The sequence below is a fragment of the Neolamprologus multifasciatus genome, chromosome 3 (genome assembly GCF_963576455.1).
Source record: "Neolamprologus multifasciatus chromosome 3, fNeoMul1.2, whole genome shotgun sequence".
NCBI lineage: Eukaryota > Metazoa > Chordata > Actinopteri > Cichliformes > Cichlidae > Neolamprologus > Neolamprologus multifasciatus.
The window spans coordinates 26,776,768-26,793,562 of NC_140441.1; the positions used below are offsets into that span (position 1 = coordinate 26,776,768).

General features: G+C 38.9%; 1 protein-coding gene and 1 long non-coding RNA gene across 2 annotated transcripts in view; one reads left to right on the forward strand and one right to left on the reverse strand.

The window, feature by feature from the left end:
* Positions 1-1,564, forward strand: part of LOC146522334 (uncharacterized) — a 59,212-nt gene extending 57,648 nt beyond the window's left edge. The window contains exon 2 of the long non-coding RNA XR_014871222.1: positions 807-1,564. This is a non-coding gene — a long non-coding RNA (uncharacterized LOC146522334). The remainder of the gene's footprint in view (positions 1-806) is intronic.
* Positions 1,565-6,886: 5,322 nt separating this feature from the next.
* Positions 6,887-16,501, reverse strand: LOC146522342 (uncharacterized). The gene is made up of 2 exons (XM_085143634.1): positions 15,751-16,501; positions 6,887-8,285 (listed from the first exon to the last, which is right to left on the reverse strand). The coding sequence occupies exons 1-2, from the start codon at positions 16,282-16,284 to the stop codon at positions 7,611-7,613; spliced, it is 1,209 nt and encodes a 402-aa protein (XP_084999760.1). The 5' UTR covers positions 16,285-16,501; the 3' UTR covers positions 6,887-7,610.
* Positions 16,502-16,795: the final 294 nt, after the last annotated feature.

Genomic DNA, 16,795 nt, shown 5'->3' on the forward strand with positions numbered 1-16,795 from the left:
GGGGGCATAGTTTTTTGGACTTTTAACTTTATGAAAAAAGACCACAACAATGTTTTTGTTTTGTTTGTTTGTTTTAGTTTTACAGCTTTTCCAGCCTCCCCCATTATAATAATAAACAACAACTAATCAATGAGCTACCAGAACTTGTAATTTTACAGATTTATTTCTTACAATTTAAGTCCAAAAAGTCATGCTGGCGGATGTCTTTTTTTAATACAGGAGAATTCTTTTTTTAGGACAAAAATTAAAAAGACATAATGTTGAAATTACCCTTTTTTTCTTATGTTAATATATCTCAGTGATTAAATGTTCAGTTAAGCTTCTTTACATTGACAGAAAGGAGGGTTTCACTGGTCCAACCCACTGAAGATCAAAGTGGGCTGTAAGTGGCCCACACTGTGAAATGAGTTTGATGTGAGATCAGCAGAGAACATGGAGGAAAGCAGCTCTTTGTGAGGCTGTGGATCCTCTTCATACGACCTCTCTGTGACGTCAGGCTGCTGTGGATCAGCTTTACATGAATATACAACAACATCCAGTCTATGAACAGAGGACTCTACAAGTCCTTTATACAGTCCAGGTCAAAGTCTGATGATCCTTTATTAATAAAACTTTATTGGTTAGTCAGTGTGAACAGTAAGGCTCACAGGGTGGTGGAGGGGGGGGGGATGGGTGGAGGTGACTTTACTTTTCTTTTGATGTAAACTCTTTCAGTTTTGTTCTCATCTTATGAAACTCCTCAATGATCTTCTGACTCTGATCAGCTGCCTTTTTGATGGCGTCTCTTAACTTTTGATCTTCTTCAGGAGTCGCAGTCACTCTGATGACTTTCTTGATGAGTATTACCAGACCACCCATAACATCCAGCAGGATTTCAGTTATAACCAGAAGTCCTGAACTCATCTCTTTCAGGTGCGACACCTGTCTGAGGGTCCTCTGAAACTCGTCCACATCAATCTGAGAGTCTCTGGCCTGAGCTTCAGTTGATTCCTTTTCCAGCTTTTCACAAATCGTCTTTATTTCTTCCAGGTTCTCTTTCATTGGTCTGACTTTGGCCATGAATTCTTCTCCCCACTTTCTACTTTCTTTGCTTTTCCTTCCTCTGACAGAATTTTTACTACATTGGTAGTAACAACAGTGGCTCCACCTCCGGCAGCTGCAGCTAAACTCAGTCCTGCAGTAAACGGAGCTGCTAAGATCCCACCAATAAGAAATCCAACTCCCACTCTCGCCGTGTCAGTTTTTCTCTGCATTTGTTCTACTTCATCAGAAATCCTCCTAAACTCTCTCATAATCTCTCTCATGCTTGATTCACTCCTGTCAAACTCTGCAGTGAATGACTTTGCAGAATCTTCAAGTTTGTTCTTTAATTTATGCAATTCAGGAGACGGGTTATTGCTAATTCTTGCTTTTTGGAGCTGGAGGCCATTTTGCACAGCTTCCTCTGAAGTGGACGTGTGGTGAAAGTTTTACCGTGTGTAAGTAGGTAGGCAGTCTTATGGGAAGCAGCTTGAACTCTGACCTTTGGTTTGGATTGTAAATCAAACTGTTCAGCAAGACTCTGTGGACACAAACAGAAACAGAAACAGGTCATTTTCAAAAACGTTAAAACACTGATGCTCACATCTGCTGTTAGCTGGCAGCCAGTAGCTGTTACCCCGTATGCACTGATTTAAATGTATTCATTTCCTTCCACTTATCCAATTCAGGGTCACAGAGGGGGGCTGGAGCTTATTACAGCTGCTACAAGGCAGGTCACCAGTCTGTGGCAGAGCTAACACAGAGGCTACGTCCACACTAATGCGTTTTTGTTTGTAAACACATCTTTTCTCTCCGTTTTGGCTTCCTGTCCACACTGAGACGACGATTTCTGTCAAGGAAAATGCAGCATTTTGAAAACGCTCTCCAAAGCGGATAGATTTGAAAACGCCCTTTTTGTGTTGCCGTGTGGACAGTGAACCCGGAGCCTTTTCAAAAATGATGACGCATTTTAGTCATGTGATGCAGTCACGTGACCAATTAAACAAAGATAGAGGAGGGCATTATACAGCAGTTGTTTTGTTTGCTCTCAGTTTTGACAGCCCTATTAAAGATTAATATCAGTCTGTACATGCTCCAGATAGCTTTTCTTCAAATTCTGTAATTCTCACTCGCTTTTGCAACTTTGTGCTTTTGTGTTACTCGCAGCAACAACTCCACCTCATTGTTAGTCCATTTAAAAACTCGGTGCTTTTCCTCGACCTTTTGCCGTGACGTCTCAAAGAGCCAGAAAGTAAATAAACGGCAGACAGAAATGAGGCAGGCTGAATCTTCTTGCACTTCACACATGCGCAGGACTGGAACGTAAGCGTTTTTGGCCGTTTCAAAGTGGACCCACAACTCTGTGAAAATGACTGAAAATGATAGTGTAGATGCAGAGCGTTTTCAGATGAAAACGCCGTTTTCAAATTTATCCGGGCTAGTGTGGACGTAGCCAGAGTGGCAGACACTTACATTCACACCTATGGGCAATTTATAGTCACCAATTAACCTAACCCCACTAACTAACTGTCTTTCATCTGTGGGAGGAAGCCTGTGTTCCCAGCGAGAACGCACACAGACACAGGGAGAACATGCAAACACAATGCAAATGGTGGAATTGAACTCACGGCCTTCTTGCTGCAAGAAAATAAAAGTCAATAGTATATAAAATATTTTTTGACATTTACCTGAAAATAAATTTTAAACAACAGCAGATCCTCTTTGCGTTGCTTGATTGATTAATCTTTCTCACTGATGATGATAGAAATACAAACACTGTCAAGGTTCTGCGGGAGGATCAGGCAGGATTCTGGAAACCAGGAATGAACTCAAAAATATAGCTTTACTGCTGAAACACTACCACGAGGGAGGATGTGACAACTAACAGAGGAATTTACATAATAAATACATGAGAGCTAATGAGATGCTGAGATAATCACTGAAGACGAGACAAGAAGGACCTGATACAAGGATCAGACAAAAGGAACACAGGGAGCTATCCAGGTCTCAGGGCAAAAACTGGAGGCTTAGAGGACATCAGAGGGACAGCTCAGGGAGCAGTTTGGAGACAAAGTTAGAGAGGTGAGTCTGACATGACTTAGACACGTGCAGAGGAGGGAGAGTGGAGGTGTCAGGCAGGTGGAAGATTACAGAGAAGATTCATGGACTCCATCCACAATGTGCAAAAGGTGCACAGGCCAGCTTGGGACTCTTTTAACTCAAACAGCTTGAGTAGGAAACACAAAGGCAAGACACTCATTCTTTTATCAGTGAGCTCCAAACGTTCTGCACATCACTGCAGAGATTTCACAGTTAAACAAACTGTTCTGTGTGTGATGACGAGCAGCTTCATTCCAGTCAATGAGCATGTCAGCGACAGTAAGACGAACATTTCACATCTAAAAGAAGCTAAACCTCAGTGTTTCTTCAGTTTCTAACAACAATAGAGCTTTGTGTTTTCTCTTTTAATATTTAATCTGGTTTGATATGGATTTATGACTTTGCTGTAGGGCTGTACGATATGACGAAATATATCAGATGACGAAATTAAAACGTCTATCGTTTCATATTATACACTATTGTTCATTTCGTGGTGTTGCAAAATACACTGTTTACAGCAATATTTTTTCATCGTTTGGATCGTCACCATGTTGATGCCCAGAGAATACCAGCATGGCCAGTGAAGATGAGGAACCAGGTAGCTCCAAACAGAAGGACCTCTGTAACATGCACATGATTTGGTTATGCCGCAAACAGGTCCCCACCACAGACTCAAACAAACCTCTTCTACCATCCACGCAAGAATCATGTGAAAGAGTATGGAGAGAGTTTACGGATGAGAAGCAAAAAGAGCTGTCAGGTGCTCAAAATAAGCCTTAGACTCAAACTTTAGAACAGGCTTTCCCCGCAGCAAACCGTGTAATAAATACAAAGTAAATGGCAGCCGTTACAACTTCTATCTCAAAACACTCGACTGCAGGGACACAACGCCCAGCTGAAAACACTTCACACAAGTCGAGTTGGCCAAGACTCACAGAAATTACAGAAAAAGAACTATTTTGTGATATATGTCATTATCGGGATGAGAAATGTCTTATAATGGGATATGAGATTTTGGTCATATCGTACAGCCCTACTTTGCAGGCATTTTTTATTAGGAAGGCTGTAAATTAATGTTTTCCAGTTTCTATTCAGTACTTCACCTTCACGTTTCTCTGTCACAGTGATCCTCCACCACTTTTTCTCCAAGAAAATAAATAAAAATATAAAATGAAACCATCATGCAGTGACAATAACAATTAAACAACGATTAAAACAAACTAGGACTAGATTTTAAAATATTTTTCATCAAGTAAAAAATGCATATACGCATAGACTTACATTGGAAATAGCAATAAAAACAATAGTAGTAATAACACTAACAACAACTATTTATACAGCGTCTTTCAAGAAGAACTAAGGTTGCTTTACACACAAAGGCGGACAGGTGTGTTGAGTCATGTTTACCTTTCACATGGTCTGAAATGCTCGTGAAAATGTTTGATCACTCTTGTTCACAAATTGTTGAGTTCATAATTTGACAGACTTAAATAAATAAATAATTCACTGCTCACGTTTAGGCATCAAAGCAAACTCCTTGGTTAGGATTAGAAAAGATGAGTTTAGGTTCAGGTGCACTGGCTGCACCTTGTTTAATGACTGAGCAGTAGTTAAACTCAAACTCTCACAGGAAGAGAAATAGAAATGCAAAGGAAAAGCTAAAACACTGAAAAGATTTTATTTTTTAATGAAGAACTTTGAGAAAATTCTGCACTTACTTAGACAGCAGAGCTCGTGGATTGATGGCAGAGAGTTAGTCAGCATGCTTTTGAGTGGTCTGACTTCAGGAATAAGCTGTGAGGTGAATTATTAACTTCTCCACCTTGCTTCATCAGTCACATGTTTGTGTTCAGTTACAACAGTGATTAACTTTGATCTGATATGCTGGACTGCTGGAATCCAGTTTAAAGTTTGACCATGATTGAAATCTGTAATTCACAGTTCTTTAAACAGTGATAAAACTGTTCATATGGTATTGGTGGGTTTCTGAGAGGTTATTAATGAGGCGCAGACACACGAGGGGGGAAAGACTGGCTTTGATAAGCCGTCTGTGATCAGAACTACATTTTACATTTGTATGTATGTACTGTTGAGATGAGATTGTCTGAAGCGCCTCAATGCTGTGCTTTATATTTACCAAAGTGTCATATTATATAGTGTAGTATTGAATGGAAACGGTCCTGATATTAAAGGCCTTAGACTACGTGTCCTTTAGTGATAGAAATGTAGGAGACTCTCGCCCACGCTTGTCTGCAGGAGTTGATAACAAGGAACCATCTGCCAGTGGAAATTTACTAGAAGGGAGTAGGGCAAGAATGCAGCCTCGTTGGAGCTGAGTGAAGATGTTTTGCAGCTAATAGACAATAACCTTTGAGTACACTATGCAACGTGACTACTGAATGCATGTGTAACACTGTTGTTTAGACTAGAGTGGGACAGCTTGTAATAAACTGTTAAGCGCACACCGCCATTTTGAGATTTGCGTCAGAGTCTCATGCAGGACGCATCTCCCTTCCGGAAGTAATAAAAGTGTTAAAATGATCTACTGAGCAGTGTGTTGTCTTCCATCAGATGCCTATGAGGAATCAAAAAAACTCGGTGAAGTGTTGATATTTAACAGTAGATATGGCTGCACAGGATCACCAAGTCACAGCAGCATCACCTTTTTCAACTTTTGGATTTAACACTTTCCAGTCGCTGCTGCTGAGAGCTATCATGGGAACCCTCAGTCATCAGTCTAGGAAACAAACTTCAGACATATCAATCTGTCGGGTTAGAAATCATAAACCACTGGGACTCCATTTCACCTGCTTTGTTGCCACTGACAGTAATAACAGGTGCACTGAATACACATCAACCCACAAACAGGGAATGGTTAGCATGAGATAGTACCTGCAGCCCCAGCTCCTCCATATGTGCTGTCACAAGAAGCATCGCTGTGTCTCTCCACATGTACATAGCCTGTCTGTCCTCTCTGTCCACATGTGACCCTCTAACAATCTCAATGTTGATGAATACCTGTACCTGTAACCACAGGCAGTATAAAAGACGGATGTAGCTACAGTGATGTCAGCCAATGGTGACGACCTGTTTTGCAGCCCCAAGCATTCGGGCAAAGAAGTGGTTCAACTCATCCGCTAGCAAAGCGTAACCATTAGCAGCTTTGAATCACATCTGTACTGCCACATTTGCCGTGTTACTGCTGTAGAAGTAGTTCCCAGTCTCCTCTTGTAAGCAGCCGTGGTCTTCTTCATGCCTCTTTTCAGGTTATTTGATTCCGGCTGCTAATCTGAATTTTTGATGTTGTATTTTTAGGGTTAGTGCAACTTGCAAAAGTTTGAAAAAGCAGGAATCAGTCTCTGTCTTCTCTTTTGAACTAAACTCCTGCTGACGGCCCTTTACAAACTGCTACTGGTAAGTCATATTGTTGTACAGGCAGGCCTGATCAGCTGAACTAATGAACTAAACAAAGAGATTTGTATTTAATCTAAATCTCTCATTTAAATATATCACCTCAACCTTTAGCCTATCATCTAAAAGAAAAGCAAATTTTACCACTGCCTTCATTACACTTTGGTTCCATCCAGAAGCTTTAAAAGGTGCTCAGGCCAGCCTGAATACCTTGGAGAGGTGTCTTCGTAAACTCTTTTCTCTCGCTATGTTTGCCTGACCTCGATGAAAACATCAAACCTGTCCAGGGTCAGGGCAATGGATCATGATGGTGGAGTGTGAGTGGATTTTCTTCGTTTTTCCTCTCCTTCACCAATAATTCAGAGTTCAGAATGAGCAGGTGTAGAGCAGGTCAGCACTTTGGCCTTGGCTCCAAGCCTGAGCCACGGGTCCTGTGGGTTTGCTTAAGGACCGAGCTATGGAAGTGTGGTGTTGTCAGGATCGCAGGGGGCCTCTGCAGCCTGGGAATCCAGCAGGAGTACATTCTCCTGGATTTGGTAAAGGTTGGATATCTGACTTTCCAGCTGGGATCTTTTCTGTCTGAACCAAAGGCATGTTAAGCATTAGCTGTCAAAATCATATTGAATCTTTATTTTGAACATGTTAAAAAAAGTACATCAACACAGAAATAAAAAGAGACAAACAAACAAAGGAAAACAAAAGGAAAACAAGCAACCACAACTACACCCTCCCCCCAAAAAACAACAACTTTCATGTTCAAAAAGGAGCAGGAAGAAGCATAACCTTATTTAATCCCACTCCCTTTCCACTATCTAGTAATCCATAGACGACACTTTTTCGACTTGTTTATGCCCTGATCGTCAGAAATACCTGATTACAAATACATTATATGTTAGATGTATTTTTCATGTATTAATCATTCAGTTATTCAAGTAGAAACAAAGTAAAACAGACGAGTAGAAATAAGCAGACAGCAGTCGATCGGATAGTGTAGCGTCGCAATGACATAATACATTATTCATAAAACTTTATTTGTTGTTGTTAGTTAGTTAGTTAGTTAGTTACTGCTGTCTGTAAGTTCATGTAAACTCTCTCAGTTCTTTTCTCATCTTATCAAACCCAGTAACGACCCTCTGACTCTGAGCAGCTGACTGCAGGATGGCGTTGCTTAACTTTTGATCCTCTTCAGGAGTCGCAGTCACTCTGATGACTTTCTTGATGAGCATTACCACGTTGTCCATAACATCCAGCAGGGTTTCAGTTACAACCAGAAGTCCTGAACTCATCTCTTTCAGATGAGACACTCGTCTGAGGATCCTCTGAAACTCGTCCACATCAGTCTGAGTGTCTCTGGCCTGAGCTTCAGCTGATTCCTTCTCCAGCTTTTCACATATCGTCTTTATGTCCTCCAGGTTCTCTTTCAGTGGTCTGACTTTGGCCATGAATTCTTCTCCGCACTTTTCTACTTTCTTTGCTTTTCCTTTCTCTGACAGAATTTTTACTACATTGGTAGTAACAACAGTGGCTCCACCTCCGGCAGCTGCAGCTAAGCTCACTCCTGCAGTTAATGGAGCTGCTAAGATCCCACCAATAAGAAATCCAACTCCTAATTTTCTCGCCATGTCAGTTTCTCTCTGCATTTCTCTGACTTCCTCTGCAATCTTCCGGAACTCTTTCACAATCTTTCTCATCTCTGACTCGCTGCTGTTGAACTGTTGGATGAATGAAGTTACATGTCGGACGAAAGAAGCGACCTGTGAACACATGAACATTTTTACAGAATAACCACCAAACTAAATAAGTGGATCTAAAAAAATCTGAGACTGGAGTAGACCAAATTTACCCCATTTATCAAAAGAGAAACCTGAAATAAACAGAGTTCAGCAATAAAGACTGATCACAGTTTCAGAATATATGATGTCTGGAAGCTCAACTGTCAGCCATGAGTTAGCATCCTCAGTGTTGTAACTCCACCAAGACACCATCAGAAGGTCAAGGAAAGGGTGAGAGATAATTTATGTGTGTTGCACAGAGAATCGGACTGGTCTTACATAACACAGTTTAATAATTACCCTAATCTATTGATGCAAATGATGGTTTTGCAGTGGTAAAACTAAAAGCAACATTTTTTTCACGTATTATGCTGCTAACACAAATTGGCTCTTTGCAAGCCAAGAACCCAGAGTGATGATACAGCTGAGTGTCAGAAGAATGTGAGTCTCCGGCATGTTTGTCACAAATGGAAATAAGGGAAGTTGTTGTGTCTGTTAAAGCGTAGAATCAAATAAAAAGAGTTATGTATGCATTGCATTGCTAAAAGATTAATAAAAAATCATAATGTGTGTGTATGAGTTAAACGGTCCTTAAGACATGAAAAAAAGGAGAATTTCTGTCTGTATGAAACTTATTAGGGAATTATTAGGAAAGGAAGGTTATTAGGGAAGTTGAGCTGCAGCATTGTTGGGTGGACTGGAGGAGGAACATGACATGTCCATAGATGGTGTTTCTGTCTAGAAGATGTCTTGACATGTCTGGACAGGTCTGTAGAGGTGTATAAAGATGGGAGGCAAAAACAGAGAGGGTTTTTTTCCTCTAGTCCCGAGCCGGTGAGTAGGTAGAGAAGAGACTGAAGATCCGCGGTGAGAAGACGAGCGAGGGACGGCAAGAGAAGAAGTCATAACCCTTCACCGTGGATCGACTGATTGGGTTATGAATTTTGAACTGCCTACTCATCGTATGCTGAGTTAGTTAGGATCGGAGTCAAGAAGGTGAAGTCGGGGAGCCTTGTACACTTTATCTTTCCTTTGGACTTCTTCCAACACAGCGGGAGCTGGATTCTATCGGTGCGCACAATGATCTTCCTTCCCTCCTAAAAGAAGACCCACCTCAACAACAGTTGTAGTCATTTAGCAACAGAATAGTTAGGGTTTATAGTATGATAAATTGATTATTTGGATTTGATTGATTAAATTGATTAAATTGCAATTAAGCTGGTTGCTAACCCCTGCTGGAACCTTGCTTTAATAAAAATTATCTAGCTGCATTCAAAGTCAGAATTGTGGACATTCATTCTGTTACTTCCTTAAAACAGTAAATGGTAAGACTTTATGTGTGTTAACTCATAACATCAGATTTAGGGCTCTTATAGGTTATTCTAGTCAATCATTATAATACGTCCTTGGGACCTACTGTCCAGGTCACTAAATTTTACTCAGCACAATAACAAGTGCCATAGATCATTAGAGGAGAGCTGCCGTTAATAAGTGTGATTGACAAATATGTTTCATTAAGGTTGCCAATGAGAGCATAGAGTCAGAGGTAGTGCAGGGCGGGCGCTTAGACGAAGGCAGTTAGAGGCTGAGCGAGTCTCCTCGCCACCGGCTTAAACTAGTCTCAACATCACCTAACAGGGTAATACCCATAGGGAGTAAGGCACTCTGACCCAAAGGATGGAGAGCCAGTCCAGACCACCTGTACAGGGGTAACTGGGATCTAACATGAGTGAATGCTGACCCCAGCCCAGCAGCCAGACCTGGAACTTCAACAGGTTCCAGACTGATGAGCAGTCAGGCTGCAGCCTCCGTTTCTACATTAGAATCGTCATGGTGATCACTTTGAAGTCTTTTTGTGCTGGTTTACTCTTTGCTTTGTGTTGCCTGCTTTGTGTTCATACATAAGTACAAAGAGTAAGATCATATGTGTGTCCTCATCGGGATAGAGATTTGTGTTGGTGCATCAAGGGGTAGCCTCAAATTTATATTAAATGGTGATTATAGGATGGTGTGTTTCAGCTGAATCACAGCCAGATTGGCGTCTCAGAATAGGCTGTGTGATTAATTCTAAGTCAAATTTATTTAGCTTGAAACAAAACACAAACAAACAAAAAGGAGAAAATGGCAAAGATGAGAAAAATTGAAGAAGATTTGGAGGAGATTAAGCTGTCGCTTAATTCGTTGTTAACAGACGTCGAAAGAATAGTTAAGCAACAAGGAATGTTAACGACTTTAATGGACCAAATCAAAGAATTAAAAAGCTTTATTAAGGAAAAGGATAAAACAATCCAGCTCTTAGAAAGGAGAGTGGAGGATTTAGAACAGCATGCACGATTGGAGGACGTGATTATTACCGGTTTGGAAACCAAACACAGGAGCTACGCAAGAGTTACTGAGACTGGGAGTGGTGTGAGGTCTGGCGGAGATGAGCCCCCGGTGGAGGAGCAACAAACACTAGAGTGTCAGGTAGTGGAGTTTTTTGCGAGTAAAAAACTTCCCCTGCAGAGCAACAACATCGCGGCGTGTTATACCCTCCCCAGAAAGAATGCCAGGGCACCTCCAGCAATAGTAGTAAAACTTGTGAATCAAAAACACAAAATTGAGCTACTGAGGCAGTCCAGACAACTGAAAGGGAGTGGAGTATATGTGAATGAACATCTCACGAAAAAGAACGCCGATACGCCAGACAAGCCCGTATCATGCGTAAAGAAAAGAAAATCCAAGCAACATGGGCAAGAAATTGCAAAGTGATGATAAAGCTCAACAGAACACCAGAAGAAGCCAAGGTTGTAATGATCAGGGATCTTCATGATTTGGACAGCTACGGGGGATGATTACACTGTTGCGGTCGGATGGCAGAAGGTCTGTTATGATGTGTTTGCTAACAACTAGCCGACCTTATTCAACGAAAGACACTATTTCCGACTGTCGGAAGGGGAAAATGGCAAGGTATGAGACAGTAGACTGGAAGAGTATTACTGTGAAGCTGCAGGTGGATAAGGAACTGGGACCGACGGTGTTACCATTATGCGTGGAGACGAGATATAGATCTGAGCCGCAGTTATGTATGGATCAGAAAGAACTGTATAGCTATGAGTGGTTTCCCAAAATATGTTGTGAAATACTTGGGTATGTCATAAGGATAACAGACATTTAAAGAACACCCAATCACAATGACTGAAGATTCGGATTACAAATTATATGATTTTGAAAATAATATTGATCCAGAAAGGAATGTGCTTAATGCAATTAATGTTACATGCGAGTATTATACTGAGAATCAATTTAGGGATAATGTTGACTTAGGCAATACATTTTCATTAATTCATTTCAACTGTAGAAGCCTCTATAAAAGTTTTGCTGATCAATGATTTTTTGAATAATCTGAAAGGCAAGTTTAAAGTGCTAGCACTATCAGAAACATTGATAGATGAGGAAAGGGGTTGGGACTTTCACATTGATGGGTATGAATTACATCATATAAACAAATCTAATAAGAAGGCAGGAGGTGTGGCACTTTTTGTTGATAGTGATTTGAAATGTAAACAGGTTGAATATATGTCTGTGGCTATTGATGATTTAATGGAGTGTGTGACAGTAGAAATAGAAATGGAAAGAAAGAGTAATATAATTGTTACTTGTATGTATAGGAGGCCTGGGACACTGATAGAAACATGCACAGATGTAGTAGAAGTTTTATTGAGCAAGGTAAAGGGAAACAAGACATTCTGTATTTGCGGTGATTATAATATTGATTTTTTTAAAATGTCCAATCATAAGGCATCATCAGATTTTTTTGAGTTATTATTTGGAAGAGGGTTCTACCCTCTGATTACTAAACCTAGTAGAATAACTGAAAAGTCAGCTACTTCAACTGATCATATTTTCATTAATTGCTTGGAAAGCAACATTATAAGTGGTCTTGTCATAAATGACATAAGTGATCATTTACCTGTTTTTGTTACTTTAGATTATAAAATGACACAAAAGGAGGAAGTGTGTGTCGACGGATATATAAGAATTAGAAATGATGACGCAATAAATAAGTTCAGGCAAGGTCTTATGAAAGAAGATTGGAATGAGGTTTATGTAGATGACGTCAATGCTGCATACGAGGCATTCTTAAATACTTATTTGGTTTTGTATGAAAATCACTGTCCACTGGTATTATATAAGCAAAAGAAAAAGAAAACTACTGGTAAACCATGGATAACAAAAGGACTAGAAAATGCATGTAAAAAGAAAAATAAATTGTATAGAGATTATATAAAACTTAGAACAAAGCCTGCTGAAATGAAATATAAAGTTTATAAAATATTAGTATTAATTATCAAGGCTAAGAAAGAGTATTATAATAAATTATTTTACAAAAACAAAAATAATGTTAAGGGTTTGTGGAATATCTTAAAAAACGTATTGGGTAATAAATATACATCTTTAAATTTACCTACTTACTTTAATAAGAAAAATAAGGTCGTAAGTGATATGAATGAAGTGGTAAATGAATTTAATTTTTTTTTTGTAAATATTGGGCCTAACCTGGCAAACCTAATTAGAAAACAGGATGATTCAGAATGGAAAGGAGACAGCAGAGTGGTACAGTCTATGTTTTTAGGGAATCACTGAAAAAGAAATCATAGCTATTGTAGCAAAATCTAAAAACAAGACATCCACTGACTGTGATGGGTTAGACATGGTCATCGTAAAAAAGACCTTGGATTGTATAATCAAACCTCTCTGTTATATTTTTAATCTCTCATTTTATATGGGTGTATTTCCAGACCGAATGAAAGTGGCAAAAGTTATCCCTCTTTATAAATAAGGAGACAGACATAGTTTTAATAATTATAGACCAGTATCATTGCTATTGCAGTTTTCTAAAGTGCTTGAAAAACTCTTTGCACAAAGATTGATAGTTTCATTGAAAAACATCAACTGTTAAGCGAAAGTCAGTACGGCTTTCGACGGAACAGATCAACAGCAATAGCATTAATGAATGCTATTGAAGACATCTCATCAGCAACACATCATAATAAATATACTATAGGGGTATTCATTGATTTAAGAAAAGCTTTTGACACTCTGCAACACTCCATCTTGATTTCTAAGTTAAGAACTTATGGTGTGAGAGGAATAGTATTGAACTGGTTAAGCAGCTATCTAGATAATAGGTTTCAGTATGTGCAGTGTTTAGGCAATGCATCTGATAGAATGAAAATAGAATGTGGGGTCCCTCAAGGTTCTGTTTTAGGACCAAAACCTTTTAATTTATATATAAATGACATTTGTGATGTGTCAAAAATGTTAAATTTTGTTTTGTTTGCAGATGATACAAATTTTTATTGTTCTGGAGAAAACTTGAAAGAATTGGCTAAAATTATGGTTATTGAAATGAAAAAAAATGTAAAAAATGGTTTGATGTAAATGAGTTATTGCTGAATTTGGAAAAAACAAAGTTTATGATATTCGGAAACCGTGTAAAGGAGGAAGAGATAGTATTATCTATAGAGGGAGTAATAATTGAAAGAGTGACAGAATTCTGTTTTCTGGGTGTAATAGTGGATGACAAGTTAACATGGAAATCACACATTGAACATGTTAAAAAAAGTTGGCTAAAAGTATTTATATCTTGGGTAATGTAAGATATATATTAGATTACAAGACAATGAGAATATTATATTTTTCATTGTTTCTACCCTATCTGAGTTATTGTGTTGAAGTATGGGGGAATACATATGTGACTAATATGAAACCATTATATTTATTACAGAAGAGAGCGATTCGAATTATGCATAATGTTAAATATAGAGAACACGCTAATAGTTTTTTTATAAAATCAAAATTATTAAAACTAGAAGACATAGTGAAATTACAGACCTTAACTATTATGTTTAGGGCAAAAAATAAAATACTACCTCTTAAGTTACAAAGTTTATTTGTATTGTGTTCAGAAAATGGGGACGGCAGAAGGAAGTTTTATTTTAAGCACCGGTTTGCTCGAACCACACAAAGGCAAATGTGTCCAACAGTCAGAGGCATAAGAAACTGGAATTCTCTCAGTGATCATCTTAAGTGTTGTATAAATGTTTCTCAATTTAAAATCTGCTATAAGAATAAAATGATAAACCAATATGAAGAAGTGGAAAATAATATTTTAATTGTAGAAAAAATGATCCTTTTAGTTTGAGATTTAGTGGTATTGCTCATTGTTGAGTATATTGTTCTGTTTGCTTTGTTTGTTTTGTTATGTGCAGAATATTGTCAGAGTGTAATTTTGGTTGTAAGTGCCTACTTGTATTATCACAGACAGGGGGCAGGTGTCAATAAGAATTTATTCTTCTTCCTGCTCCTTTTCATGCATGGAAACAGTTTACTTTAATTGAAAGGAAGGTTGTATATGGGAAATGAATTACGGCTGTACCATGTGTGAAACAAAAAATAAAATAAATAAATAAAATAAAATTTACAGAGAAACATGAAGACAATGTAACGAGTAATGTAATGAATTACTTTGTACTGGGAATTATCAAATGAAATAATGCTTCAGTGTCTAATCTGCTTAAGGGGGTTATAAAGGAAGCACTGAAGTATCTTATCTCAGTAGTTAGAGAATTCCACCTGCACTTGTTGAATTTTACCGCAGACGATTCCAGGTCATGTCATTCGGTTAGGAGCCTGGACTATACTGGACAAACTGGACTATTCAGCCAAAGCCCTGGTCAAATACGTTCTCTTACTCCCTATTGGGTTCCATACATGTAGGTTTGTTTTAACTCTTGTGTTCCCGTGACAACACAACAGACCATTACACTCATCCAAACAAAGGCTTGATATGCTTTTTTTTATTCCTTCTGATTCCACACATGCTCATCATTTGCTCATAGGCCATGTCCACACTAATATGTTTTTGTTTGAAAACGCATCTTTTTCTCTCCGTTTTAGCCTTCTGTCCACACTGAGACGGCATTTTCGGTCAAGGAAAACGCAGCGCTTTGAAAATGCTGTCCAAAGTGGATACATAGGTCGAATTGTCTTGCGTTTCACACGCATGCGCAGTACTGGAACGTAAGCGTTTTTGGCCGTTTCAATGTGGGCGCACAACTCTGTGAAAATGACGGAAAACAATAGTGTGGACGCGGAGCGTTCAAATTTATCCGGGCTAGTGTAGACATAGCCTTAGTGACTTCTTTGGTAATAAATATAATAATTAGCATTGCAACAGTCGTCTCTCCCTTCATCACTGGCTGTGAGCTGGTTTGGGATTTTGTCGTAAACACAAAGTTAAGAGTCAAACTGCTGCTTTATGTGATGCATTTTTTCATTTATAATTCTAAATTTGGGACATTTTGATCCATCTTTAAATTGTTAAATCACTTCAAACTCCAACAGGGGTTATGTAGTATGGTTGTATGAATGATTGTGTGGTGGTAGATATTGTTTTACGTACCACTAGGAGTTGAATCTTCACCTTATTACACTCGCTGACAACAACCTGACATTGATCAGCTGACAGCAGGATAGACTTTTTTAACTCTTTGACCACTTCATGGGTTGGATGGACTCTGATGGTTCTTCCAGTAAGTGTGACTAGTTTATCCATGACTTGTAGCAGTTTTTCAAATTCAATCAATCCTTCATTCATCTCCTTCAGTTTAAACACGTAGATGTGTGATATCCAAACCTCTTTCATGTCAGTTGGAGTAATTTCAACCCGAGCTTCAGCTGATTCTTTCTCCAGCTTTTTAAATGTACTCTTTATTTCTTCTAGGCTCTTTTTCAGTAGTTCAACATTTTCTATGAAATTTCTATCCTCTGAAATGAGTATATTTACATCTAGAGCAGCAGCTCCACCATCAGCAGTAGCAACTAAACTTAGTCCTTGATTTGGTGGAGCTGCAAGGGCGGCTGACATTAAGACTTTAGCTCCTATTTCTTCAGGACAAATTCCTGCTGATTTCAGACTTTCTGTATTTCTCTGCATTTCTTTTATGTCTTCAAAAATCCTCTTGGATAAAATCTCTCTGGCCTTTGTGTCTTGGCTGGAAAATTGTTTGATGATTGAATTTCCATGTTGGAGGAAAGAAACTGCATATAGAATAAATGATGCTGAATACTGGAAATATGAAGCTGCGTGCTGGATAAATGAAGCTGTGTGACGGCTGTAAAAATCCTCAGGTTCAGTTAGTATCTGTGGACACACAAAGAGAGAATAATTTTTACAGAGTTACCACCTGAATAAACATGTCCATCAAACATATCAGGGACTCCAAATTTTTTCAGTCACACACTGAGGTTTAAGCTAAAAGCTCAGTCATACACACTGATTACAGCTGGTGGATTTTTGAATGTTATCAAGTCTGGGTTTGCAGCTGACCTCCCAGACTGTCGGGGGTTTCACTTTCAGGGCCACTTACTGTTTTACTGTTTTACTCCGCTGCGAGATTACTGAGTCAGAAACACATTTGCCACAGGACTGAGCATTTTAAGATCGA

Bases quoted from the DNA above. Each gene is read 5' to 3' on its own strand.
- LOC146522342 (XM_085143634.1), bottom strand. From the start codon at position 16,284: ATGCAGAGAAATACAGAAAGTCTGAAATCAGCAGGAATTTGTCCTGAA. The intron at 8,286-15,750 runs GTACGTAAAACA...ATGTGTTCACAG, and splicing joins TGAAGATTCAACTCCTAGTG to GTCGCTTCTTTCGTCCGACA.